Source organism: Bactrocera neohumeralis, chromosome 2, assembly GCF_024586455.1.
Source record: "Bactrocera neohumeralis isolate Rockhampton chromosome 2, APGP_CSIRO_Bneo_wtdbg2-racon-allhic-juicebox.fasta_v2, whole genome shotgun sequence".
Lineage (NCBI taxonomy): Eukaryota > Metazoa > Arthropoda > Insecta > Diptera > Tephritidae > Bactrocera > Bactrocera neohumeralis.
Window position 1 is genome coordinate 80,438,251 of NC_065919.1, and position 27,185 is coordinate 80,465,435.

Consider the following 27,185-nt stretch of genomic DNA (forward strand, 5'->3'; position numbering starts at 1 on the left):
AAGATGCCTTCTATGAGCGTTTGGAGCGCACCTATGGAACTGCCCCTCCACGATATCAAAATCGTGCTTGGCGACTTTAACGCCAAGGTGGGCAAATAAGGTATCTTTAGCACAACAGTCGGTAAATTCAGCCTCTACGTAGAAACATCCACAAATCGGTTGAGGATGATCGAATTCGTCGGGGCCCAAAAAATGGATATCTGTAGTACTAGATTCCAGCATAAGAAAAAATAAAAAAAATCAAGCTACCTGGCTGTCTACGGATCGAAAAGCCACCAAGCAGATCGATGATGTTGTGATACACGGAAGACACCTCTAAGGTTTCTAGACATTGACTCGGACCATCATCTTGTTGCAGCCAAGATAAACAAAAGAAAGGTTCGACGTTGAAAAGCTGCAATTACAACAGACAGCCGAACGATTTTCTACTCGACTTTGACTCCTGCTCTCTGAGAGCACTCATCAGCAACTCGGTATAACTGAACGGTGGGATGGCATTTCAAGCCCCTTACATACAGCTGCAAACAAAATAATTGGTTTTCGGAAAGGGCAAAAGAACAACTGGGACGATGAGAAGTGCCGTGACATAATTAGGAGAAAGCAGACTGCCTACCTCGCAACGTTACAATCGGTCATAAGACGCGCGAGATGGGATAGATACCGACAGTTGAAGGGGGAAGCGAGACGCATTTGAAGAAATTTCTACAAAAGTGTATAGCTGCTGGCGTACGCCGATGATATTGATATCATTGGCCTCAACAACCTCGCCGTTATTTCTGCTTTCTCCAGAATGGATAAGGAAGCGAAGCGAAATGAGTCTGGTAGTGACCGAGAGCAAGACAAAATATCCCCTGTCATCAAACAAACAGTCGTCGCAATAGACTTGGTTCCCACGTCACTGTTAACTGTCAGAAGTTCGAAGTCGTAGATAATTTCGTCTATTTGTTCAAAGACAACGGCCACGATGGCTAGGTCATGTCCTCCGAATGGACGAAAACATTCCATCTCTGAAAGTATTATACGCAATACCCGCCTTGGGAGGCAGAGAAAGAAGAAGAACTCCACTACGTTGGAAAGACCAGGTGGAGCAAGAACTAACTTCACTTGCTAATATACATTATACTGTTATTATTTATTAGGGTATCAAATAGATAGCACGTCCTTATAGTATTTAATTTGAGTCAACCTGACTGCTTGTCTCCGTACTCATACAATTTTAGTAATCCCTTTGTTTTATAATAACACCTTATATGTATATCTACCATTTAAGCAGTTTTGTTTTAAAAAACAAAAAAAAGCCTTTTGGACTGATATGTGTAAATTGAGCCATTCACAATAGTAAAACTGTTTTAAAATCTTTGAGAGATATGGTAACCTTTAGCATAGGTTGTCTCAAGAGCTACTGTCATTGTGAATGAAGGAAGCTTGAATAAAAATGCAGCAGTTAGCTTAATTTAGCGGAAATCAAACCAACAAACTAAACGGAAATAAGTAGCACTGCTGACAGAATTAGTTAGCATCCCTTTGCGATGTTAAATTCCTATTTAAATACGATTATTAATGCAACTGACTTGGAATTCAACAGATTAGAATTACTTTGTGCAAAAAATAAATAAAACTTTTTGATAAATTATATGTTTTAATGAAAACTTCTATGACCCGAAAATTCTCTAACTTCTTAGCCACCTGCAACAAAAAAAAAAAAAAAATCATCAGCTTGTTGAAAAATCAAACCCAGTGGTAAAATAACGGCGTAATTTCCACTCAAATGTTCTGTTAAAATGTCGCAGCAAATACTGCCAGTCATTTTGCTTCAACATGAACAAGTGATCTTATCCGAATGAAATGAAACAAAAATTGACAAATTGGCGGCTCTATGCAATGACTGATATTTCAAAATGCTTTACAGTATTACTCTTGTAATGGTGGTTGCCTGACATTGCATCTAGCATCACTCCTATTCACTAGATCCCAGAATTTTGAGTCCTTTCGCTGGTGATCCTTCGCAAAAAAATAGTTTTATTTTCATGTTCTTCTATGGTACGTTCGCTTTGCTCCGTGCAATTCGTCTGTTTAGATAGTTTTCCTGCAATCTATGGCGAACTATCTATCGCAAACTATCTATGCTTATACACTTTTTTGCTGAAACGATTAAGTTTACATAATTACGTTAGTTTGGAACTTCAAATGTCAAAGCTTTACTTTCCATTTAACACAGTAAAATGAAAAATTTGTTTAAATTGTTAATAAATTTTTTTTCACCCCAACTCAACACAAGAAAGAATGCTACAGGTTGGCACACAGACCAAAAAATGAATAGTTGTAGCAACCCTGTATTTAGTATTTATTTTATATGGCATCCATCACAGCATATACCATAGTGGCATCTTCCTACATATTTGTAATGAACAAAGTTTGCTGGTAGCACTTTCAGTTTACTTGTATTCATTGCGAGACAAAAGCAAAACAAACGATTTTTTCTCTCGAATAATTTAACAATTCTATTTTTATTTACACCATAAATTTAAAAGTATTGAAGTGAGTTTTGCAACCTAAACATAAAAAGTGCGCAATAGTTTGAAAGCATACGAGTAAAACAAATATTAGCTTATAGAAACTTAAAATTTCAAGTATAAGTAAGGAGAAGGAAAAAAAGGTAAATTGATTTTACTGAAGGAAGAGTGTACAAAAATATAGATACCTTTTATTAATTCTGGATGTGGAAACAGAAATTACACCAACGATAAAATATACAAAAAATAGAGGTTATTTAAAGACGAAACAGCTGGAGGCCGAAAACTAGGCGCAGTAATGAGTAGTGGTAGTGCGAATTCGGAACGCGCCACCACGGGACAAAATTCGAAGACTGATGGAAATACTGTGGACCGAGTTAATGGATGGCTATCGTTTATTGTACCCAGCATGCAGAGGAAAATCACTAAACTAAACTATGACTTAATAGAGGAATGTAAACGGTGTAAGGAAGACTCGAATTTAACAAAAGGCATACGCGATGAACTTGAAAGGTACGTAAAAATAACATTAATTAATAATCAATACTGAAATAAAATTAATAAAAAACACTAACACTTTCATTAACAACTGTTAAATATTTGGTGGTAATGCAATATTACGGTTCGCTGTAGTTGCATTAATTGAAATAAAAAACAAAACATCTTGTGTATTAAGGTCCCTGAAAACGTTTCTTATATGCTCGCATACCTGCTAATGCCATATGCATACATATCTGTAAAACTTATATATGTATATCTATATATAAAAGGTTTATATATGCATACATACATATATTTATAAATATATACATGTGTGTATATGGGTATACATACACGTGTTCGGCATGGCCACAAAATACTGTTGTCTGAATGTTTAAAAATGCATATGATAATTGAATGTAATTTTAAAATAAAAACCAAAAATTATTTAAATGCCATAAATTTACCTGCGTGAAAGACCAGCGATGCATTTGAATATGCACCCGATAGAATTTGAGAATGGTATTGAAGGTGAAACTCATGTATTTCGCGTTTCTTTTTAAATATTTTTCTTTTGGAATAACGTATAATAAAGTTTTAATATTAAAAGAATTAAAATATATTTTTATGTGGCAGGCATACGAAGTATGTTGCACCCAGAAAGAAACGATTATGAAATTTTTAAAATGACGGGCTGAGTCGATTTAGCCATGTCCATCATTCTCTGATATCGATATGGAAACGTCCTTTTCTCTAAAGCATACAATTGTCATTCTAACTAAACGATTAAAGCCGTGTTATGGAAAATTTTTTTATTTGATCAGATACGTTAACGGAATTTGGCTTGAATTATTGCTTAGGACTACGGTATAATATTTAAAATTATCTAAAAAATTGTTTAGTGCTAATGACTATAGCATATATACATATGTTTGGAAATGTTTGCATTTGTGAAGGGTATTGTAGTTTCTTTATAATCAAAGTTAACGTTTTTTTATATTTATTTTAAGCTACTGCCGTGACATACGTCGGGAAGTCGTTAAGAAAATGCGAAATGGTTGCGCTCCACTCTTTATCGCCTGCAAACGGGGTTGTGTGCCGATTGCGGAATACTTAGTCACTGTATGTGAAGCAGATATTGAACAGCGCGGCTTATATGAGGTACCTGAAGATCATACCTTTCATTATGTTACGCCGCTTTGGTGCGCTGTAGTATCTGGAAAATTGCCGATGGTCAAATATTTAATACGCATAGGCTGTGATATAAATGCAACCTCAGATTCAGGTTCAACGCCGGTACGCAGCGCTTGTTTTATGACACATGTCGAGATCGGTAAGTGTACCGTTACTGTTGCTTTAATAATTATTTGTTAGCGTAATATAAAATAAATATTTACGAAACTAAATTTAATTGAATCAACTGTTAAAATAATACCTATGACCTACAGTACAATATTTGGTCGAGGCTGGCGCAGATATCCAAAAACCCAACATTAACGGTGGCACATGTCTGATCAATTCCGTGCAATCACCACAATTATGCTTATATTTATTGAAAAAAGGCGCTGATGTCAACGCCAAAGATATACAAGAGAAGACTGCCTTACATTATGCCATACAGGAACATAGGTTTGTAAAGTCGAATTTTACACTACTTTATTTACAAGAGTTTCTTTTTAATTTTGAATAACATAAACAGATTAGAAACTACCAAGTTATTATTGGAACATGGAGCTGATCCATATGTGAAAAGTCGCTACGGTGATGATGCCATGCGCACCGCTTGCATTAAAGGCGCAAGTCAAATTTTCGATTATTTGAAAACACATTTAGAGTACTCACCTAAACGCATGGCCGAGGCTCACGAACTGATTGGTAAGCGAAAACATATTTAATATATGGGTTGCGATTTATTAAATTCGGGTATTTTGACAAAAAAAAATTAAAATTTAATTTTTACGGCCAAACATTTTTTAAAAAAAAAATTGATATTATATTTTTAAATTAAAAAAAAATGGAATACGATATAAATAATTATTTGTCATTAGAAGCTGGAATAAAAAGCGATAAAAAATTTACATATTGCTAACTTAAACACTGTAATTGAAATTGATTTAATGTAATTAAAACAAAAAGTGTTAAACCATGTTGACATTTTTTTTATTAAAAATAATCTTTTTAATTATTATTATTTTCAATACGGTGTTTGGGATTAGAAATTTTTTCCTCCTGTTTAGTATACACCTTTTTTAAGCGATTGAATGTTATTTTTTTTTTTTGTTTTTTTTTTTTTTATCATTTTAGGCTCCACATATTTGGATGAACATAATGAAACTAGAGTGGCGATACTTCATTGGCGATTGGCACATCATATACGCGCTTCACATACACCCTACCTTCGTAAGTATTCGCCTTAATTATATACATACATATATTCGTATTGTTATAATAAAAACATAATAATAATAATTTATTTTTAAATTATCTTTATAATATTGTGTGTAGAAAAACTCCCAATGGTGCCACTGCGTCCAGCCTATGGTAATGCCATTGAGTTTACAACACTTGAAGAGCTCGACAATATTGCTACCGATGTGGATGCAATGCGTATTCAAAGTTTGTTGATATGTGAGCGTATACTTGGCTTAACGCACAAAGATATGCTCTTCCGTTTAACATTTCGTGGCGCATCATATGCGGATTCCCTGCAACTACAACGCTGTATCGATTTGTGGCGCCTCTTGCTAGAAGTGCGTGTTACGCATTTCTCAATACTACATTTCGATACGTGTTATGCCGCCCAAACATTAGTACGTCTAATGATCGATTTGCATGAACGTTATTTGCGTAATGTCGAGCTAGAACACCGCGAAGTAGACATACGTGAATTCTTTGGCGAAGAATTTGAGGATGATGCGGGAAAAGATGAACATTTGCCAGTTTTCGAAGATGTAATTGGTGTTTTCCGCCTACTAAGTGGTACCGTAGCCGAGGCACAACAGCTGTTGCAGATACGGCCGGTGTATCGTAAACAGCAAGAGAATTTCGATCGCATATTAAAATGCATAGCGCATTTGATTTACCTTTTAATTGGTACTTCGGATAAAGCTGACAAAAGAAAAGATGTCTATTATGCTGTCTACGATTTGGTGCATACAAGGGTTCGTAGCGCATGCACTTACGATACGTTGCTGCATTTGTGCGTGTCGCGATTGAATGTCATTAAGAGCGGTTACTTAAGCGATGAGAACCACTTAAACGTAAGTGGATGCGTATTCTTATTGAAATTCGAATATAATAATCGAAAATTTATAAATATTCATATATTTTTACATATTTTTGCTCTTATGCAGATTGTATTTCCCAACGATATGGTTGTTAAACTATTACTAGATTGCGGTATGAATGTAAATGCTAAAAACGAGGCCAAATCAACGGCCTTACATGTTGCTGTACAACCCTATAATTATAGCAATAGAGTGAGTAAAATGAAAAAAATATTTTTTACTATTATAGACTAATGCGGGTCTTTGAAAGTCGTGAAAGGTGAAAATAATTTAGAAGGTTGAAACCCATTCGAATACATAGATAAGATAAAAAAAGAAAAGAAAAATCAATTACGTGCGATCTGAGGCCTGGAAAGGGAATTTGAATTTAAAATTTTTCAGGGTTATCTTTATTTCCCGCAAAACTGTGAGTTCTATAAAAAAAAGTTTGCCAAATTTTGCAGGTAATGAAAAGACCTACAATTCTTGTTGTTCCCACATAACCTCAAAATTAATGCGAAAAATTCAAATAACCCAGCTTTTGTTTTTTTTCTTTTTAACAATTTATTATTATTTTTTAACAATTTATTATTATTTTTTAACAATTTATTATTATTTTTTTTTATTAAAATTTTTTTTTTAATTTTTTTTTATTTAAAATATTTATTTTTTTCTTTTTATTTTGCCTTAAAATCGATTTTATATCTAAACTATTTATTTTTCCTCTTTATTTTGATTTAAAATCGAAAAACGCTTAAATTTGTAAACGAAATTTCCGTTTTTGTTTTAATCCTGCAACGTCATCCTTAATTTACGCTATAGAAAATGTCGGAAGCAAAAATAAACCAAAATGGATTTTATTATTTTCTTTATTTAATTTTTAGTCAAGAAGTAACGAAATTCATATACATTTTTAATTGTTGTTGTACGGAAAAGCAGAAGAAAATAAATGAGGAAAAGCTGTTAATTGAAAAACGCACATCGTCGTTTTGACGAAGAATGACGGAGCATGGTTAAAGTCGGTAGCATTTTTCTTTGTTTTTCCGATGGTTTAAAAAATGTTTTCACCACCATAGTAAGTTTTCTAAAAAAATGCAAAAAAAGTAATACCCCACTAAATTCAAACCTGCATTTTTGCCTGAAATCGAGTTAAACCGTTCCACGACCTACCACGGATTACCTGTAAATTATTTTTCATTTAATTTTTGCTATTTTATCTTTCCTTTCCAATGGGTTTTATTCTACTATGATTTGTTTTTGCTTACAAATCCTATCTACGCTTGTCTATTCACTTTCAGTAAAAATAACTTTTTCCATTGCTTTTTTACTTTAGATAATACATTTATTATTGGAAAGGGGTGCGGACTTGGATCAACCGAATAAATCAGACGAACGCCCATTTAACTTAATCGCCAGCAATCCCATCAATACAATACCGTTAATCAATTACATGAATCTCAAGTGTATGGCTGCAACTGTAATAAGTAAATATAAAATCCCTTATCGCAATCAATTACCGAAATTGCTCGAGCAATTTGTCAGACAACATGAACCTTGAAAAAATACGTAAATGCCAAAAGCATACATAGGTCTGAATGTAAACATTTTTCAAACGTATTTACCTACCTAATATTATAAAAAAAAATAATAATATTAACAAACCATAAATGTGCATATATACAGACTTCAATAATATGGAAATATAAGTGACCAAATTAAAAAAAAAAAGAAAATAATCAAAGAAAGTATGCTAAAACTCACATTCAATGTTCGAAAACAATAATCCCTTAGACTGACTAGTTTAACGAACTTTAAAAAGCCGTTGTGTAACGAATTTCCTTACACCTCAATTTACAGATATTTTAATGTTGCGTTATTTTTTAAATTACTCATCCACAATACATCATATCAATATAAAATCTACAGCGGCGCACACAACTATAAGTGTGCAACTTTGCATTGCAGTTACCCAAAAAAAAAATTTAGATCGAATTTTCGGTTATTGTTTTCGAACATAGTCATGAATAATACTATGAATAAGCTGATCACAAATATACATTATACAAGGTTATATTCCTAATTATAATGACAGAAATTTCCCCTAAGTTGTAAATGTAAAACTTGAATAACAAATAGTGTAAGCGCAAAGTAGTGGAACTTCCCTACTGTAGTATATACATACATACTGACATATAATAATTCGAGTTCTAAAATACTTATTACAAAACAATTTATTTACAATTATATCCGTTGAGTTCAACGATAGAACTTAGCATACGAATAATACGATACGATAAAAATCTGTTATATTATACAAACATACATATGAATATGTATACGAGTATATGTATGATATTTGACTCTCATGAGCTTATAAGAAATAGTTACATAAATAGTATAAAAAAATACTACATTACATACTTAACTACATACATGCATATACACAGTATCTTTTAATATACAATACTATAAATGAGAATACATACATACGTACAACATGATATATCTTTTAATATATATACTAAATACATGCATACATATACATTTATAAACTAAATAAATATAAATATTGATGAACAAAAATGATTGTGTGAAGTTATTTTGGCACTTTGGCACTTTGCAGTTTATGAACACCAAGCGGAGACTTAAAAATTTCAAAGATTTTTGTATTCTTCAATGTTTATTTCTTCACAAAATTGCTTATCTCTTTTGCCAACAAAATAATTGGTTTTGTATGTTGCTGGTAGCACTTTGTAACTGTAACGTTAAGGGTATACTAATTCTAAAGGGAAGACCAAAAAAGACCGTTCCCACGACAGTCGGGTATAAGTTAACGAAACGGAGTCGTATTTTTTTATCCATGCAAGGATTATCAATTCAGCAGCATTCCTCGTAATTACCTGAAGAATGTTTTCTGCCGCTACAACAACAACAACAGCAACAAGCCAAATCTTGTGCACCGAACACTAGCTAACCATTTGCTGCACGAAGAAAGCCTTTAATTAAATATTTGTTTTCAGGTAAGTAATCGGAGTGAGTCGATTAAAATAAAATTATTGAACCAACCGTTACAATTCTTTAACAACTTTCAAAATAGGCTCCTTCTACGTCGATGCAGCGCTGCCAGCGAGATTTCCAAGCATTGAAGGCGTTATGGAAGCCATTCTCGGAATAGCCTTGAGAGCCGAGGTGCATGCTGATTGGATCCCCTCTGTTGTCTCAAAATGCTTGCCTTTCATCGGCCTTTTCAGTCAAGAAAACAAAAATAGGTCTGAGGGGGTTAGGTAGCTGTTCACAAGAAAGGCGATGTGAGTCGGTGTGCAACTTCATTATTATAACTTTCCGGACAAAACCTGCATACTAATATTATAAAAGGAAGAATTTGATCTTTTTTCTTTGAATTGAATGTGCTCCGAAAATACTTGACGGATTTGAAAAATTCTTTCTCGATTGGGAAAATATACTCGATCTTCGGTAAATATAGGCTTTATCATATTTTCAAAAAAGTTAGGAATCCTTACTAAAGGAGAAAAAAGGTAATGCAAGGTGTGAAAAAATTATCTAAAAAATTCCTTACATAGCATGTGCTGCTAATACTATTGATTATGCAACAAAGTAATATACTACGATAGTGCAGAACAGATAATTATAAAAAAAATGCCGTGACAGCATATGTATGTCTAACAGTTATAGTTACGTCAGAATAAAATTATAAATAAATAAAAAATTTGCCTATACAAAGACTTGATTTTGATAGATCAGTTTGTATCGCGGCTATATGCTGTAGTGGACCGATCTAAAAAAAATTGTTGGTGATTGTACCCTTGCCTTAGACAATAATCTATGCCAAATTTCGTGAAGATATCTTGTCAAATAAAAAACTTTTCCATACAAGGACTTGATTTTGTTGCATTAGCTTGTATGACAGCTATATGCTGTAGTAGACCGATCTAAACAATTAATCCGGATATTCTAGTATTGACTTGGACAACAATCCATGCCCAATTTCGTGAGCATACTTCGTCAAATAAAAAACTTTTCCATACAACGACTTCATTTTGTTGGATTAGCTTGTATGGCAGCTATATGCTGTAGTGGTCCGCTATCAATAAACTCACAAAACATTAAAATAGGCTGAGCCAATGTAGTCTACGACGGCAAATTTTAAGAAGCACAAAACAAAAATACAAATAGTGCTACAGACATTATACTAAATTCTTAACGCCTCTACATGGACAATTGCCAAACGCCTTGCAATCAAATGTATTGAATTTCAGCGGTCAGTAGAGGGCAATATTGAAAAGACTGCAGGCGACAAATCTGTGAAGCCGCCACTGGGAACTTCTTAAAATGCTGTGGCAAATTTAATATGCCCTGTTCGAGGTATAATTACAATAATAACAACGCACATACGCAAAAATCATTTTATCATTTTTTTATTTTTAATTGAGCGCGTCGCTTAGTTGTTCAGCGCACGCATTTATGGATTCGTTGAGTAAACTGCAGCACGTTTGTTAAACGTTATACTTTTGTTATGTTATGAAAGCTCTCACCAAACCTACGCTCAGCGACTTCTTGCACTCAACAGGTTGAAGTGAAAAAGCCCAAATATTGGACAATCAGTCGTTGCGGAAACATTGACGAGGTTGTGAGTCAAAAGCATTGTCGCTAATACACGGAAAACAGTGGTGAAACCGACATACACAGACAGCATTTCGTTTTTTTTTACTATAACACTGCGTACGCATATACAAACGAACGCACACAGCTACACGCCGTATACAGTGCCAAGCAGCGCGCATGCGTCGCTGACATTGCTACATTATATACACGGGTTTTGGGCGCTGTTGGGCGGCTAAGCGTTTGTGTGGACAGCGGCAATGTTTGAGTGTTGGTGTTGGCGTCGATCATAGCATACGCTTTACTCGTATTACCTTGTGTTTGCTACGTTAAACGCTCATGCAGTTAATACATACACATGTATGTATGTATATGCCGCTGCGTGTCTATGTGAAAGTGAATCATAGCTTCAAAGTATGTGTGGTTAACAATTTTAATTAATTTTGTTTTCCTTTATTTTATTTTATTTAATTTGGTTTTGCGAGTAAAACGCAACAATTTCAAAAATATAAACACCAATTTAAACGAAATTCAGTGAGCGGTTTGCTACGGCGGTGATATGTGTTCATTGGCAGCGCGCAAAAGCGGAAATTGTGACGACTGCAAAGCGGTGCGGCCACGCAGTCATCAAATTTGCAGTGACAAAGCGAATGATCGCCGCGGAAATTTGCGCTTAAATGAGAAAATTTGGCTGACAGTCCTACTGCTGGCAGCGTGTTTGCTGCACTGCAGCCGTAAGTATACAAAAACAAAAGGAAAAGTGGCAAAAAACATTACAAGTGGATTAAAATAAACCAGCAGCCATGTGTGCGTGTGTGTGAGAACTGCTGTGCATTTAAGTTTCATTTGGCCGTGTTTATTTGATTTTCGCTAGAGTTAGTTTCTAAGCTGCTAAGAAAGTGTGGTAACTGTAACAATAGCGAAATTCCAATTCACTTTCAAAGCAAAACCTGTGAAACTGGTGGCGTGGAACGAATAAGTTGTTCGACAGACATGTGCGAATGCACCTACTACATACATACATATGTACATATGTATATACATACATACATATGCGGCACACTCTTTTATGCATATATTTTAGGTAGATTCGCGTAGATTTAGGAACAAAGAAAACAAAAAAAAATAATAAAAAATTAAAAAAAAAATAAAAAATATAAAAAAAAATAAAAAAAAATAAAAAAAAATATAAAAATAAAAAATAAAAAAACTTGCGAACTGCTGTAAAAATAATGTAAATAAGTGGCATTAAGTAACAAGAATTTTTCAAACAAAAGAGAAAACACATGCAAACACACGCAGTGTATATGTACATACATATGTATGCATGCTGAAAAATATATAGAGACATTGTTATAAACAAAGCTAGAAGTAAATAAATGCAGTGCACTTTAATTATGCATTTCCATGAGCACTTTGCAAGTTTGTGTCTTAACTCTTTTCATTTCAAAGGCATTTACTTCAGAATTGGCAGCGCTGACTTTGTAATTTTGTATAAGCACTTCCCCAAAATTTAAAAGAGACCAACAAATATACGAAAATTTTACGCTTATTTCTGTATTTATTCCAAAAAAAAAGAAAAAGAAAACAGCCATGAGTCATGCCAAAGAATGGTATATTTGGCGTAGTTGTGTGTGTGTTTGTTTGTTATTTTAACAAAGGCCGCTCAGCTTGCTTGTTTCCTCACCTTCGTACAGTATGTGCTAAAAATATCGGGTATATGATTTTAGTTCGTAGTAGGCGTAAATTTTTAATGAAATCAATATTTCTACATATTTTATTAATTTTCTAACCTCAAAAGCGTTGCATATAATAGTAGTGTGGTATATCTTAAATAAATTAATTTTCAAATTTTTTATTCTAAATATCAGAATGGTAAAAAGTAATTGTAATCCCAAATTTCGGATTAAAAAAAATATGTTAATCACAAGTTTCAAAATTTTTCAAAAAGCGTTGCAAATAATGCATTGAAAAATATTTGCAATAACATTTAAATTCATTTTTTTTTGTGTAATGCCGAAAATTTTATTAAAATTATTATCAAACTTTGTATTTTAAATATCGAAATGGAAAAAAATAATTGTAATCACAAATATCGGATAAAAAAATTTCAAAATTTTAAATTTTTCGTACTTACATACGTACTTCGTGTTTTCAACCAGTTTGAGCTATGTTAGAGCTCTAGAGCAGTGGTCGCTAAACTTACATGTAAATTATTTGCATTTTATCAATTTTTAATACTGATTTTGAGTTTAAAAATTAAAATTCAAATTTATAATGCCGATTTTCAAATTTAATTTGGGTTTGAAAATTGAATTTTCGAAATTATTTTCAATTTTGGAATTTAAAATTTAATTTTTGAAACTATTTTCCAATTTTGGAATTGAAAATTTAATTTTTAAACCAAAATGTTGTAATCAAAAATTAATGAAATGCGTTAAATTTCAATTTCAATACCAAACATTTTAAGAAAATTTGATAATCTATTTTTTAAACCAAAACTTTTAATTGAATAATAATTAATAGGCACACTTGGTTTGAAATTTACAAAAAGAAAAATATTTTTTTTTTTTATTTTTGTAGGTTCTGCCTATGAAAATAACAAAATTAAATTTTAGATCGATTTCTCAAATAGTTTTTGAGTAAGAGCATTCTAAAGTTGATTTTTAATCAGTTTTTTCTTAAAATTAGATTTCGATTATTCTTTATCTCTATTACCGCAGACATCGCTTACGCGGTTTAATAGCCGAGTTTACATTACAAGAACGCGCCATTCGTACTTCCTTTTCGCTGTTTAGTGCCAATTGGAGATTCCAAGTGTAACCAGGTCCTTCTCCAACTGGTCTTTCCAACGGGATGGAGGTCTTCCCCTTCCTCTGTAGAATTTGGTCTTTGTTTGTCCAGAGACGACTTTACTTCTTAATTTCCTACTAGGTTCGAAGTATCACCTGTTGGCAAGAGTTATTCTGCGTTGGTTTTCGTGGCTGGCATTATTTTTGGTTTTAATACTGGTTCCAAAATAGAAGAAATTATCTACGATTTCGAAGTTATGACTGTCAACAATGACGTGGGAGCCAAGCCGTTAATGCGACGACTCGGAGAGGTCCTTTCCGATGCTGACGGAGCTTTTGATATTGCTCAACGTTAGTCTCACAGCCATTTTAGTTTTGCGGGGATACTAAATTCATTCACATAATAGGGCATAAGGGCAGCTCCTTTTCGTGCTGTCAAAAGCAGCTTTAAAATCGGAGGTGGACTTTAATCTTTCACAAATATGTACGCTCGATAGAACTTTATTATCATTTTGATTACTCTGAGAGCAATAATCCGATCAATATTTAATTTATTCTCCATATAACGGCCTCCCCAAGGACTTTTGAATTTCAGGAGGGCAAAAAAGATTAAATCCTTGGGTAAAATTCATATTTTTTAAAAGCCACTATTTGGTAAACTTTCAGTACTATTTCGAATACTTATAAAATATGTTGCCTACATTTAGGATGATATTGGAAAGTGACGGCAAATCAATAAAATAATTTTGAAATATACTAAAAATACATAAATATTAGAAATATATAGCTATTATTTATACAAATTATTAAATTTTCAGTGGCCATTGAAGATGAAGAGGATGGTCCATACCGTGGAAAATATTTAGGCAAAATTAATTCGTATCATCACCAGGTGAGTGAAATGAAAAAAAAACGCTTCACATAACTGTACCATTTTTCATTAAAATTATTCGCTTTAAACTTTCAAGGTATCAGGCGATGTGTATGCCGTTAATGAGTACACCTTTCTCATAATCGGTTTCAATTACGATGGCAATGGCGCTGATACATTCTTTTGGGCTGGCGCTTCCAATCGTCCCGGTCCACAGGGTTTCATTGTGCCAGATGAATTCGGCAAGTATGTATTAAATGGATCAATAAGCCTAAGCACTGTTACAATTTAATTTATTTGTTTTTTAAATATTTGCAGAACTAACATACTAGATCGTTATCATAACAAGGATTTCACGCTATCACTGCCCGATCGAAAGAAAATAACCGAAATTAAATGGTTAGCCGTCTACGATCTGAACAATCAGAATAACTTCGGAGATGTTTATATACCGGAAGAATTCGAACCGCCACGTGCACAAGCGGGCGGTACTTTCTCACGCCGCAGTCACAATGTCAGCAGCAGTGCTCTCGAGATGCTCGACTCTAAGACGATACGCATTAAAGATTTCACTTACGATGGACTGGGTAAGCGTACATTCTTTTGGACCGGTGTGGGTGCACAACCGTCTAGTCGTGGCAGCAAGATACCCGACGAAATGGGATAGTGAGTATTTGTAGTAAAATGTGATATTACATAATAGACTAAAAACTTTTCTATATTTTATGTAGCTTGGATCCGATACGGAAATATGAGAAAGAGACTATCACGCTAGAGTTACCCGGTGATAAGACGATTTTTGACATCGATTGGATTAGCATATACGATTTAGCTGATAATGAGAATTTCGGACATGTTTTAATAGCCGACAATCTAAATGTACCACCATCGTTAGTGAAAATAACGCCCTATGAATTCTCGCTGCCAAATTGTCGGCAATTGCATAAGAATTTGCAAGTCTCCTGGGAAGTATTTGGCCCACAAATAACATTACAGCTATCCGGTCAGGTGGAAAAGAATGATTACATGTCCTTTGGTATATCCGGTTCAGATACGTCAAGTCAAATGATTGGCGCCGATGTGGTTGTGGCGTATATCGACGATATACGCGGCTATTCCGTAGACTACAATATTACTTCTTTGGCGCCGGTAATAGACTAATGTAAAAATAATACAAAAATTATATTCATTAATTTGACATTTTAGTGTGTGCAAGTGTTGGGTCAAAATAAGGGTGTTTGTCGTGATGATGTAGTCGGTGGTTTGGACAGTTTTCAGCTTAATACTTATAGCCGTAAGGACGGTATAAATACAATTACTTTTCGGCGAACTCTGATATCATGTGAGTACTCGCCAGTTATGATATGATGTGTTTAAAATAAAAATAAAAAAAATTTACAATTTATTATTAGCGGATCCGGGTGATAAAGAAATACGTCTAGACAAAAGTAATTATGTGGTGTGGGCCTTGGGAGAATTGGACTCTAATTCGGAACCGGCATTTCATTTTGTATATCCCAAAAGTGATATACTCATCGATTTCAATACAACCGAGCCGATAAATGACTGTTTTAGCTTTACAAGGGCACCCGAGACACCCATACAGATATGGGAACGTGTGCGCTTACATGATCCGTGAGTACCACATTGTAACTGTGTATATTGTAAAAAATATTTTGGTGCTATTTTCTTTGTACACTTTCAGTACCCTGCGCACTTTTAATGCATATCTTGGACCCTCGGGCGGTCTGCGTGGCTACCAAGGTATTACTGGGCACGTGTCTAGTGGCCTTGCTTGGTACATTAACGGATATATGACGCCTGAGCTGTATTTGAAGCGTGGTCTTACATACGCCTTCAAGGTATTTGCAGTTTTGAAATAAATCATTATAAAGTGAAGAATATATACGAGTATATAACAATTATCATATTTAACAGGTACGCGGTGGCAACAATCCACATTCGCCAGAACATTATCATCCAATGGTTATAACTGATGAACCGCATGGTGGCTTCGATCGGCTTAGTGATGCAAAACAAAGTGAAATCCGTGTACTTGCCGGTGTTGAATTCACACGCCGCGGTCGCCCCAAACCCACTGCGGCCGGTCCATTATGCCTCTCCAAATATCCGCTCAGCTATGATCGTCGTTTGGATGATAATTTTCCTAGTTTCAAGAAATTCAATCGTTCACTAATTAGTATTTGTCCCAATGAAGAGCCGGCCATTTTGGAAATCACGCCGAATATTACATGGCCCGATACTGTATATTATAATAGTTTCACACATGCCAACATGGGTTGGAAAATTCATATTATTGACAGTTTTACAAATATACGAAATGGAGCACTACAAAATGCCGTTACGTTTCCCTGTCATTTGGGACTGTTATTATTGTGTGTGCAAATTCTCATTAAATTAATACGTGATCAATGATTGAAAACGAAGAAAAAGCACAAATATGCTCCTGCGCTTCATGTAAAACTCTCCGAAAAGAGCAGTCCTTAAACGAGTTAGTGCAACATAAAAATTAAATGCCTTTTCACATTAAATAACTGACTGATTTCAATGTATTTAATAATTTCACTCATTATGCATAAAGACAGCAACTCATACATATTCGCGTGATTATAAATGCATATTTTTATATATGCACATAGAGGTATATTCACCGATCCGATAGTCACGTTAAGTCTGTATAAATACTTCAAAAACTTCGCAGAGTCTTATTGTAAAAGTCACAATGTATTGTAGTTTAGCGCATTTCTATGTAAATAAATGAACTATTGATATATAAAAAGATATGTATTTTTCTGTTTGTTAATAAATAGTAGGTAATTGTATAATTTATGACACTTATAAAAGTAACTTACCGGAAAATATATTCCACCAAAGGATTGTAAAAGGTTATAACGATTGTATTCGCAAGTCTCACTGATTTAGTATGTATTTGCATACTTCACAATGTGACAATGCCACTATCACTCAGTAATTTATTAAACACTTTATTTGCAGAGCCACACTTTTAAACTAAACGATGTTATTTTACGCCATAAATTAATTCAATTTTATTACTGGCGCGTTTTAACAGATGTTATAACTCGTTTGCAATGGCGGAAAGTAACGAAAATGTTACACAGTGCGATCTAAAACATGAATAGACAATTTTTCTGAATTTCTAAAGTCTTAATTTTATTTTCTACATCAACTACTTCCCGTTAGTTTCAACTGCTTTTGACATTCCGCCATTACAATTTCTATCAACACTTTCGTTCCTAGCTCGCCCAAAAACCACTAATTTGCATTTACTCACAAATTGAACGCTTAATTAATAACATTTAGAACGAATATGAAATTTACTGGAGTAAATTAAACAAGCAAAGATTTTTTCTTATAATTTATCACTGTTTTAGTTATAAAAACCAAATTTCATAAGTTTCTTAACTAACACTTTTAAATTGGCAACTAACTAGTTGAAAATAGCGGAAACTAACGAAAAGCAAATTGGTTACAGATGCAGGGTTGCACTTAAATGATATACATAAAGTATATTAATATTATTTGTAATATATAAATATTATTAAAATACTAATTAAATCTTCAATAAAATGTTCGATGTAAAAAATAAGCAGTTGAAGTTAACTTAAAACCGAATGATATTTAACCATTTTTATTACACTCTAAACATAAATATGTTCTTGTTCACCTGCAACCCTATTTCCGTTTCTCGTTTTCTTTCTAATTCTATCTTTCATTAAGCTATACGGATGCTAATTACTAACTTATTATTTTATTATATTTCTTAAACAAATGGATTTTAAATATTTGTGTTCTATATAAAAATTGGAATATTTAGTGCGGGTAATAGAAAAAAAGTAAGTAAATAATGCTCTATAAATTAAAAAAAATTGTGTCGTTCTGAAAAGTTATCCTGTGAAAGGAAGCTAAGTAGTAACGAGTAGTTACAGTGCAAGTCGCTATTAGTTGACATTTTTATTTTTTCAAATTGCACTCTCAAAAGCTTATTGCGTTCATTCAAATGTAAAACAAGTAAAAATGTGTTATAATATGTGCAAATTTTAAAAGAATATAAATGTGCATTGCCCGTGATTAATAAAAATATTGAATGAAAAAGTAAATGGCGGCTATATTCAAGAGAAAATAATTTTGATGTGGAGTTGTGGAGTTTGTTAGGAGTCAATTTGTAACATATAGAACACACGTAAGTACAATAATATAACAAATTTCAACTAATAATTCAAATATAATATGACCTTATAAATATTTCATTCCTATTCCATGTTTTTATACCCTAAACAGGCTATATTAAGTTTGCCACGAAGTTTGTGACACCCATAAAGAAACGGCGGCGACATAAACATTATGAGCTGTGTGGATTTAGGCGTATCTGTCGGTCCGTCTATCTATATATTCGCGCACTATTCTCTCAATTTTTGAGATATCGATTTGCATATGTTCTTGTATGGAAATATATTTTATTTGACAAGATATCTGCTGAAAATTTCTTCAAGGCAACGGTACAATCTCCGAAGAAATTGTTCAGTTCGGATTACTGTAGCATATATGTACATATGTATGCCATACGAAGTGATCGATTAAAATCAATATGAAGATCTGTTCATACGTTTTTATGCTATAAGAAATGTACTTGTGAAGGTTATTATGGCATTATAAGGTTTCAGAATTTTTCATAAATGGAAAACATCAATCTCTCTGCACTTTGTGTGAATTGTTAAGTGAAGACAGCTCTATCGCATCCCAATGATTATTTAGCAATTGAATTTATCGCAACAGTCAATGAATACTTTTTAGTTGACCTTACCATTTAAATTGATAAAGTGATTTTTCCAGACAAACCCATTTACATATATTATTTCCACACCAGGCATTAACTATCTTATTAGAAAGCCCCTTTTTCGAATATAAACTGACAATAGTATTAATGTTAATAACATTCGCACTTTATTGTGATTTTCAGCATCATAACATTTTATGAATTATAATATAAATTTTGTTTGCAATTTTCTTTATTATTTGTTGTTTTCTAAATACTTAATTATTAATAATGCTGGCTCTGTTTTTTAGCGCGTTTAAATGTTTTGGTGCTGCAAAAATATTTTCAATGTTTCTTGTTCATGGCCTTACGACTTATCTAACAAGTCTTGTTTCATTTTATTATGCTTGTTGTTGTGTGCAGATGCAATAGTTGTCAATTAATTATTCTATTATAGTTTTTTTTTAGTTTTTCTTTTTATGGTTTTTTTTATATATTTTATATAAACTGATAACTGAACTGCATTCTTTCGTTAACGTTTTACTTACATACATACACATACCTTATAAATTGAGAAGCACTGCATTTTTGAGTAAATTATATATAATGTATATATGTTTCTAATTATACCATATATTTGCTTTTTTCGTATATACATACAATAATGTATACATCTGTATATAACATGATAATTTAATATTTAGAATAATACATATACATACATACATACTATAGCTAAATATCTTGTATATACGGTTTATTGATGCACATGCATAATTATCCTTACTGCTGCTGCTATACTGAATATTCAAAGCATGAAGAGTTTAAACAATAAATTTTATAAATTACAATAAAGTTGCACGAGTTTAAATGCTAGTTGCAGATTTTATAGAAAAAAACAAAATACATTTTAAATTTTCAAAAATGTGAATTAGAAGTTATTAATAATGAGACAAATTATCAGCAAAAACCAAAGAAATATTGATACAAAAATACATACAAACAAATTATACACCTTTGCCAACTTATGATTACACAAATTTTGCTATTTCCATTTTGTGGTTTGTGGAAGAGCATTTCGGCACACTATGAAAAAATGTATATTAAAAACTTTGGAATCCACTAACAGCTATTTATGCATTTTAATTGAAATATATATTCTTCGAAAATGGTAATAAAGCATGGTTTAGTTTTCTGTCAACAAATTTACACATAAATATTAGCCAATATTTAGAAGTGTTGTTTCACTTAAGAAAGTGTTTTGAATAAAATTGTTTTTCTAAACTCCCTACAAAATCTAGAAAACTTTTGTAAATGAAATTCATGTGCAAACAATATTAAATGTTGCTGTTGTGGTACTTAAGTAGTATATTATTTCCATATATAGCATAACGCTGGATTTGGTATTTGACTGCATACATATACATATGTAAATACCAGCAATTTTTATTACAACAGTCCGAAATATACCGGGATTATATCCGGATTTTACTGTTATTTCGAGGGTTTCACCCTGTTTCCATCGAAAACAAAGCAAAAAAAAATTTTTTTTTTAATTTAAAAAAAAAATTAAAAAAATTAAAAAAGCAATAGAAAAAATACAATTTAATTAAAAAAAATTTATGTTAACAGCGCGTAGTTAGCAATTCTCAGTGGTTCCACATTAAGCACACAACAACTATCCAAACTGAATACAGCAGTAAGCAAAAAAAAAGCTTACAGAAGATGTAATTTGAATAACAAATTTTTGCAATTTTGACAGCTTTTACATTTCGCTTTCGTTGCTATTTCACTTTGCATTCGTTTTATATTTCATGAGTTCGGGTTGTTGTGGAAACTAAATCCAAATAGTTTATTTAAACGTCATTTATGCAGCTTGCCGAATTTTACGCTATTTAAATATGCATGTACATATATACCTAGTAAAGTAATTAATTTAATATTACAAACAAACATGTAACTTAAATGTTTCAAATATAATGTTAACCACAAATATTCACTTTCATACGACTTACGCTACTAATAATGACATATAATGTCATTTCGTTTATTTCTATGTTTATTTTTTTCACAAGTTATCAATAATTTGTTAGCTTATTGTGACTATTGCAACTTGCTTTTGCATTTATTTTTGTATTATATTTAGTTTTATTTGCATCAAAAAATTTTGTTTGTTAATTTTTAATTACATGCTTTCGTTTCTTTTAAATTAATTTTATTTTTCGTTTTTAATAAGTATTTGATCACTTAAGCGCATGGACATAATGATCATTATTTAATATTTAAAAACGTTTTTGTCTTAATTAATTGCGAGAACACGCAATGACGTTGAAAATTAATCTGAGTAAAGTTTGAATTTAATGAAATGATGCATATAATGTGTGTAATTTATCTTCGTTCTTTTTCATTTTTTTCGCGTAGGCTTTTAAATGTCTAACTCATATTTTTTTGCTTTCAAATTTAGTTCTGGCTATTCAAGCGCGTCGTTATGATCATTATACGTAGAATATTAAATGAAAAATTATTATTTCAACACTATGCTCACTGCTTTGCGCCGGTATTCAACAAAAATGTGAGTAACACCAATTATTTGTGTATTTATATCTCCTGTTTTTCCTCTTCACTGCTGTGCCAATATTAAATATAATATTGAAATCAAAACAAAATTATGTTAAAGAAGAATATTTCACTAACTTTCCTTCCTTTGCTTGTTTTTGCTTTGCTTTGGCAGATTTTTGTGGAATGAAAATGTTCACAGAAATACAAACTGGCCGCAGAAAAACCCAAAAGTGTAAATTAGACGTCACAACACTTACTTTTACGCAGCAAAATAATAAGAGCACATTTTTTACAAACGTCTTAACCGCTTTATATATAGTAAAAAAAAAAAAAAAATACATTAACCGTAAAATATATATAATTTCTGCATTGCGTTGTGGAGAAAAATATGAAATCGTTAGATCTGGCCAGTTTTAGAAATTATCATATTCTTACAAATCTATGTACGAATATAATGTAAATACTGAAACCGATTTCACTCATTTTGTATTGACATAAAAAAAGTATTTATTAATAATAAGTATGAAAATGAATGGGAAACTGAATTTTTAGTCAAATGCTTTCACACTGTTTTTAATACGCTAATAACATATTACTTTATTTGAATAACATTGTTAGTTTTTCACGTATGACAAACAATATTGCTCGTCGAGTTCCATGGCTTTCGTTAACTGATAGCACAAAAATTGAAAGTTACTAAGACTAGACTAACTTTACTCCAGCAGTATGGGTGACACTACCAGCCATTTGTTATATATGTATAAGCATTTCAGAATATTCAAGACTTATTTACGAAAATTATATTGTATTAAAAAAATATTAGGCCCTGATTGGTATAATTTTTTTTCAAAAAATATTAGGCGCTTAATTTATTTTTTTCAAAATTAAATGACAAGCAGAGCGCACATAAAATAAAAATGTTAAAATATATATTGTTTGTGTTTGTTGTCATTTAATTAGCCAAAAGCACAAGATTTCCGCTGAACACGCAACTGTAGCGTCGTTTTCGTGTAACATCTGCTATCCATTAAGAACAACCTCAGCTATGTACTCTAGCTTGAACATCACTGCATATGCGCTCATAAATAATGCCTTCAATATTTATAGCAATATTTGTCTTTTTTATTATTTCTTAAATACGTAATTTTAGGTTTTGCTCTTCGAAGCATGGTAATGTTGTAATAATGTTAAATATGCCGTTATTAGCTTTGAAATCCCTCACTTTTTCACTTAAAAGTTATAGTTTACTAAGATGAAACTACAATTATTGATATTTTAATTTTTTTTTTGTTTTGTTTCTATTTTTTAATGTGAATTTCCAACTTATTTCATTTGTTCGTATTAACGAAAAGAAAAAAATCAGTTATTATTAACAATTTCTGTTTTTATTACAAATTAAGCAAACATATTACTGCATAAATAGTTGTTATTCTTACTGATTTCGCATAAATATTGTATAAAAAACACACTCTCTTCTAAAAGTAGCTGAAAGTCTATAGCCGAGGCAACATTGTTTTAAGGAATTTAACAGAAATGTAATCAGAGTACTGTACAAAGTTTTGGTTTAAGGCGTTTATTGTTTTCTTGTTTTTTCTTCATATTTATTTTTTTTTGTGCGCAATAGTAGACGATTTATATTGTTTGGTTTAACTGGCGCAGCCAGCTGTATTTTTCCTTTCCCGCGCTTTAACTCTACTTCTCACACACTTTTTTCTCCACGTTGCTAGCAAGCATGTCGCGAGTGTGTAAGCCGCGTTTGAGTGCAAAACTTAAAACTAAAAACTTTACGTTTTTTGTTGTTTCGGCTGAGGCTTGTACACACACACACACACCGTGTTATTGCTGTATCAATAATCAACTGCCAATCGAGATTTTGTTTCGTTAATTATTAGCGCTAATAGTGAGTTATATCTAACTATATGTGTATATATATGTATGTATGATGCTATGAGTTGTGACAACGCCTACGCCGACGCATTCGTCTAGACTCCATGTCCGTCCTCGTATTTCGCTTAATATTACGATCAAAAGTTGATCGTATTATTTGTTTTTTTTTTTTGTTTGTTTGCTCTGATTACACAGTACTGATAGCAAGTAGTAGTAGTAGTGAGTGATAGCATTTGCAGCAGCGATAAGTATAAAATTTAGAATTAAGCATAATAATTATTCTTAACGACGCCATAATGGTGGTGGTGGTGATGAAGTTGAACTGAAGTAGATGAGAGAGTTTTAGCTAAAACTTATCCTGAAATATAAACAGATTGTTTGTGGCCGCCACAGCAATTACATTCTCTTGCGGATGCCAAGCTGTGTGTAGTATCTTCTTATTGAAGTCGAGACAATCGACACTAATCTCGTCTTTTTTTCGCTTGCCACCGGTGCAAACTTTACGCGGTTTAAGCACCGTTTTTGGTTTGATAATGTCGCGTGACGCCTCCAATGTGACATCCTTTTTCGAATTGCGATCAAACACTCTGAAGAAATTGTTATAGCTGCCCGTCATTATGGAAGTGTCCTTGCCATTCCAACAACATTCGAATTTGTCGAAAATACAGTCATTCTCATACAGTGAACAGAGTTTAATGCGTAAGTATTCGTGAACCTGTTGTAAAATAAACAATTATTTAGTCATTTATATACAATTAATTATTAAAAATAAAAACTTACCGGATAAGTTTCAATTGGTTTCGTTTCCATGTGTAAATCCCATACTTTAATACTTAAATAGTCCCTAGAGATCATATAACGACCCGAATTGCTTAGCTTTACATCGCTTATAGAGCTTATTATTTCACTAAAGAAGCTGCGATTCGTTGGATTCTCCGGCTCCTCGAACTGTTTGCTATGTCGATCGCACAGCGCAGCTGAACGCATATCACATAGACGTATTGTGCCCTTCGAGCTCGAGTACACGAATACATTGCATTCGGTTGGATGGAATTCGGCAGCGGTTATGACCTCCGTTAGCTCTTCCATATTAGCTGGCTTAATATCGACTATATTGAAACTTTGATCGGTCACCTCAAGATGCCACAGATTGATTCGTAAATCATCGGCGGACAGATAAGTCTCTTGGTCAGAATTAACGCTAATTGAATTGATGTGATAGGTGTGTGCATTGGCGTAGTTGCGGCGTGGTGACGCTTCCACCATAAGTGGAATTTGCTTAACTGAAGGAACTTTTAAGCCAGTTATATTTTGCGGATCCTTCGCCAGACCGCTCTCCTCCTTTGTATTATAGCCCTCGAACGACTTATCCCGTTCACTGACCTTCCATAACTTAACCGTCTTATCATTGGTTGATAATAAAAAGTGCGCAGGATTCTTTCTTCGCAGCCATCGTATCTTATTGATTTTCTCCTCTATTTCCAATGACTTTAGGTAATCGAACTCGGGTTCGTGCGATTGAAAGGTTGAGTAAACATTATATTCACCGCGACGTGGTATTGCCGTTTTCGACATTGGATCGCGCTGTTCAAAAACAAATTATTTAGTGAATAGATATTAAAATTTAAGACATGAATTTTCTTCTAGTATTTTGTAAAATGTTTGTCATACCTGAAAGATGACAACACGTCCGCCTTTATCACCCGTTGCCAGCAATTCACCATCATGATTGAATTCCACACAGGATATAATATCAGCATCGGTGACGTCATCGTCTAAGGCGCCTTTTATCTGCGAGAAGCACCAGGAAGCTTCTCCATTACCTGAACAGAAAAATGAAAAAAAAAAAAACAAAATTAGTTAAAATGAAAAATTTCAACTATTTGCTAAATATACAATTCGGGATGTTATATTATTTTATGCTAATTTTTGAGTTCGGTGAAGTTTATCAACAATTATGCAAACGTAAGTCTGCTCAGGCTCATATGTATTACTTGCCACAGCTGCTCTAATATTATTTGGTTCTAATTTCCTAAACTTTTAATTGTTGCTTCTCTGAATAACAGTTGCAGACTCAACTCTTTCTCAACTTGTCAGCGGCATCATTACGATTAAATATTTCAGTTATCGTTGTTTACCTACGAATATTGCACATACACATACATACATATGTATGTATATACTCACACAAATATAATGTTGGCCACTAAAATGATAAATAAAAAATATACAAACTAATTTGATCAACGAACATTCGCACTACATTAAATACAGGGGGGTTTCAGTAATTTTATTGTAAAGGCGGATTTTTTAGCTAATTTACGAATTAGCATATTATCCTTTTTGCAATTAGATAGTAAAAATTTGTAACATTTTATTGCATTTTAATTTAAAAAAAGTTAATTTTTGTTTTACCGAGGCAATTATACCTTCACAAATAAAAAAAAATACAAAATTGATTTTGACAATCAATCTGTACCGTTGCATTGGGCAATAATGCATGTCAAATTTCGTAAACAAAATAATTTGTCAAATAAAAACGTTGCCATATAAGAAGTTGACCATAAGGTCTTGTTTTTGATTTTTAAATTTGTATAGTGCTTTATGCTATAGCAGTCCGACATCGGGGCTTCTGGCAAATGAACAGCTTTTGGGGGAAAGGACATGTGCAAAATTTCAGATCGATATCTTAAAAAATGAAAAACTAGTTTGCGTGAATCCAGACTGACGGACCCTCTTAATCGTAAGCTTAGCATCCATAAGAACACCCTTTAGAACGAACGTAAATAGCATTATGACAGTGTAGAAGGCAATATGACTATGTACATACATTTATAGTATGTACCTACTAATAACAAATTAATTCCATTATCGATGGCTGCCTGAGGCCGCAAATGCGTCATCAACTACTTTTGCTTGAACTAACTTATCCACATTGAGATTTTAATTGATTTTTAAGTGTATATATTCACAACAATTATTTAAAAACAGCGATAATGATAAAAATAATAATATAAATTCATGATTTCTCTCACCACTTTTGATGTCACCAGCAAGACGTTTGTTGGTATCGTGTTTTAAGGGCGAATAAATAATAATACGATTAAACTAAACATGTGGTAGTTATATGCAGTGCAGTTCCCCATTAAGGACAGGTCTTATAGCGGGACAAAATTCTTGAAATCGTTTACATTAATATTTTTATACAAAACCGAACCTATATACATAATATTTTATTAGTTCTGTAGAAATGTAGTTCTGAATTGCAGCTTCTGACTCTAAGATTACATTTTAAGCACGCCCTATATGTGGAGAGCACCCAAAGCCGAACAAAAACGCTGCAACGATAGGTGTCCCGTTAAAAGGAGTCTCATACATTTATAGTTATTTTTATGAAACCAT

General features: G+C 32.7%; 3 protein-coding genes across 8 annotated transcripts in view; 2 read left to right on the plus strand and 1 right to left on the minus strand.

Moving 5' to 3' along the window:
- The first annotated feature begins 2,433 nt into the window (after positions 1-2,433).
- Positions 2,434-8,757, plus strand: LOC126751590 (protein fem-1 homolog C). Its single transcript, XM_050461973.1, has 9 exons — positions 2,434-2,656; positions 2,730-3,026; positions 4,004-4,326; positions 4,442-4,622; positions 4,693-4,868; positions 5,298-5,393; positions 5,499-6,253; positions 6,347-6,472; positions 7,593-8,757. The coding sequence occupies exons 2-9, from the start codon at positions 2,812-2,814 to the stop codon at positions 7,815-7,817; spliced, it is 2,097 nt and encodes a 698-aa protein (XP_050317930.1). The 5' UTR covers positions 2,434-2,656; positions 2,730-2,811; the 3' UTR covers positions 7,818-8,757.
- A 2,139-nt stretch (positions 8,758-10,896) lies between these two features.
- Positions 10,897-17,297, plus strand: LOC126751589 (protein Skeletor, isoforms B/C). The gene is made up of 9 exons (XM_050461972.1): positions 10,897-11,613; positions 14,490-14,563; positions 14,640-14,788; positions 14,861-15,208; positions 15,274-15,691; positions 15,749-15,884; positions 15,955-16,177; positions 16,248-16,404; positions 16,481-17,297. The coding sequence occupies exons 1-9, from the start codon at positions 11,439-11,441 to the stop codon at positions 16,976-16,978; spliced, it is 2,178 nt and encodes a 725-aa protein (XP_050317929.1). The 5' UTR covers positions 10,897-11,438; the 3' UTR covers positions 16,979-17,297.
- A 2,205-nt stretch (positions 17,298-19,502) lies between these two features.
- The window catches only part of LOC126751595 (protein phosphatase PP2A 55 kDa regulatory subunit), a 29,065-nt gene continuing 21,382 nt past the window's right edge, over positions 19,503-27,185 (minus strand). For all 6 annotated transcript variants that reach the window (XM_050461978.1, XM_050461983.1, XM_050461980.1 and 3 more), the window contains 3 exons: positions 25,455-25,606; positions 24,564-25,367; positions 19,503-24,498 (listed from right to left, as the gene is read on the minus strand). In XM_050461978.1, the coding sequence (XP_050317935.1) occupies positions 24,130-24,498; positions 24,564-25,367; positions 25,455-25,606 (1,325 nt within the window). In that variant the 3' untranslated portion in view covers positions 19,503-24,129. The remainder of the gene's footprint in view (positions 24,499-24,563; positions 25,368-25,454; positions 25,607-27,185) is intronic.

Coding starts and splice junctions, on each gene's coding strand:
- LOC126751590 (XM_050461973.1), top strand. CDS start 2,812: ATGAGTAGTGGTAGTGCGAATTCGGAACGCGCCACCACGGGACAAAAT. Junction 3,027..4,003: donor ATACGCGATGAACTTGAAAG/GTACGTAAAAAT, acceptor ATTTATTTTAAG/CTACTGCCGTGACATACGTC. Junction 6,473..7,592: donor CCTATAATTATAGCAATAGA/GTGAGTAAAATG, acceptor TTTTTACTTTAG/ATAATACATTTATTATTGGA.
- LOC126751589 (XM_050461972.1), top strand. CDS start 11,439: ATGTGTTCATTGGCAGCGCGCAAAAGCGGAAATTGTGACGACTGCAAA. Junction 14,564..14,639: donor TTAATTCGTATCATCACCAG/GTGAGTGAAATG, acceptor TAAACTTTCAAG/GTATCAGGCGATGTGTATGC. Junction 14,789..14,860: donor GTGCCAGATGAATTCGGCAA/GTATGTATTAAA, acceptor AAATATTTGCAG/AACTAACATACTAGATCGTT.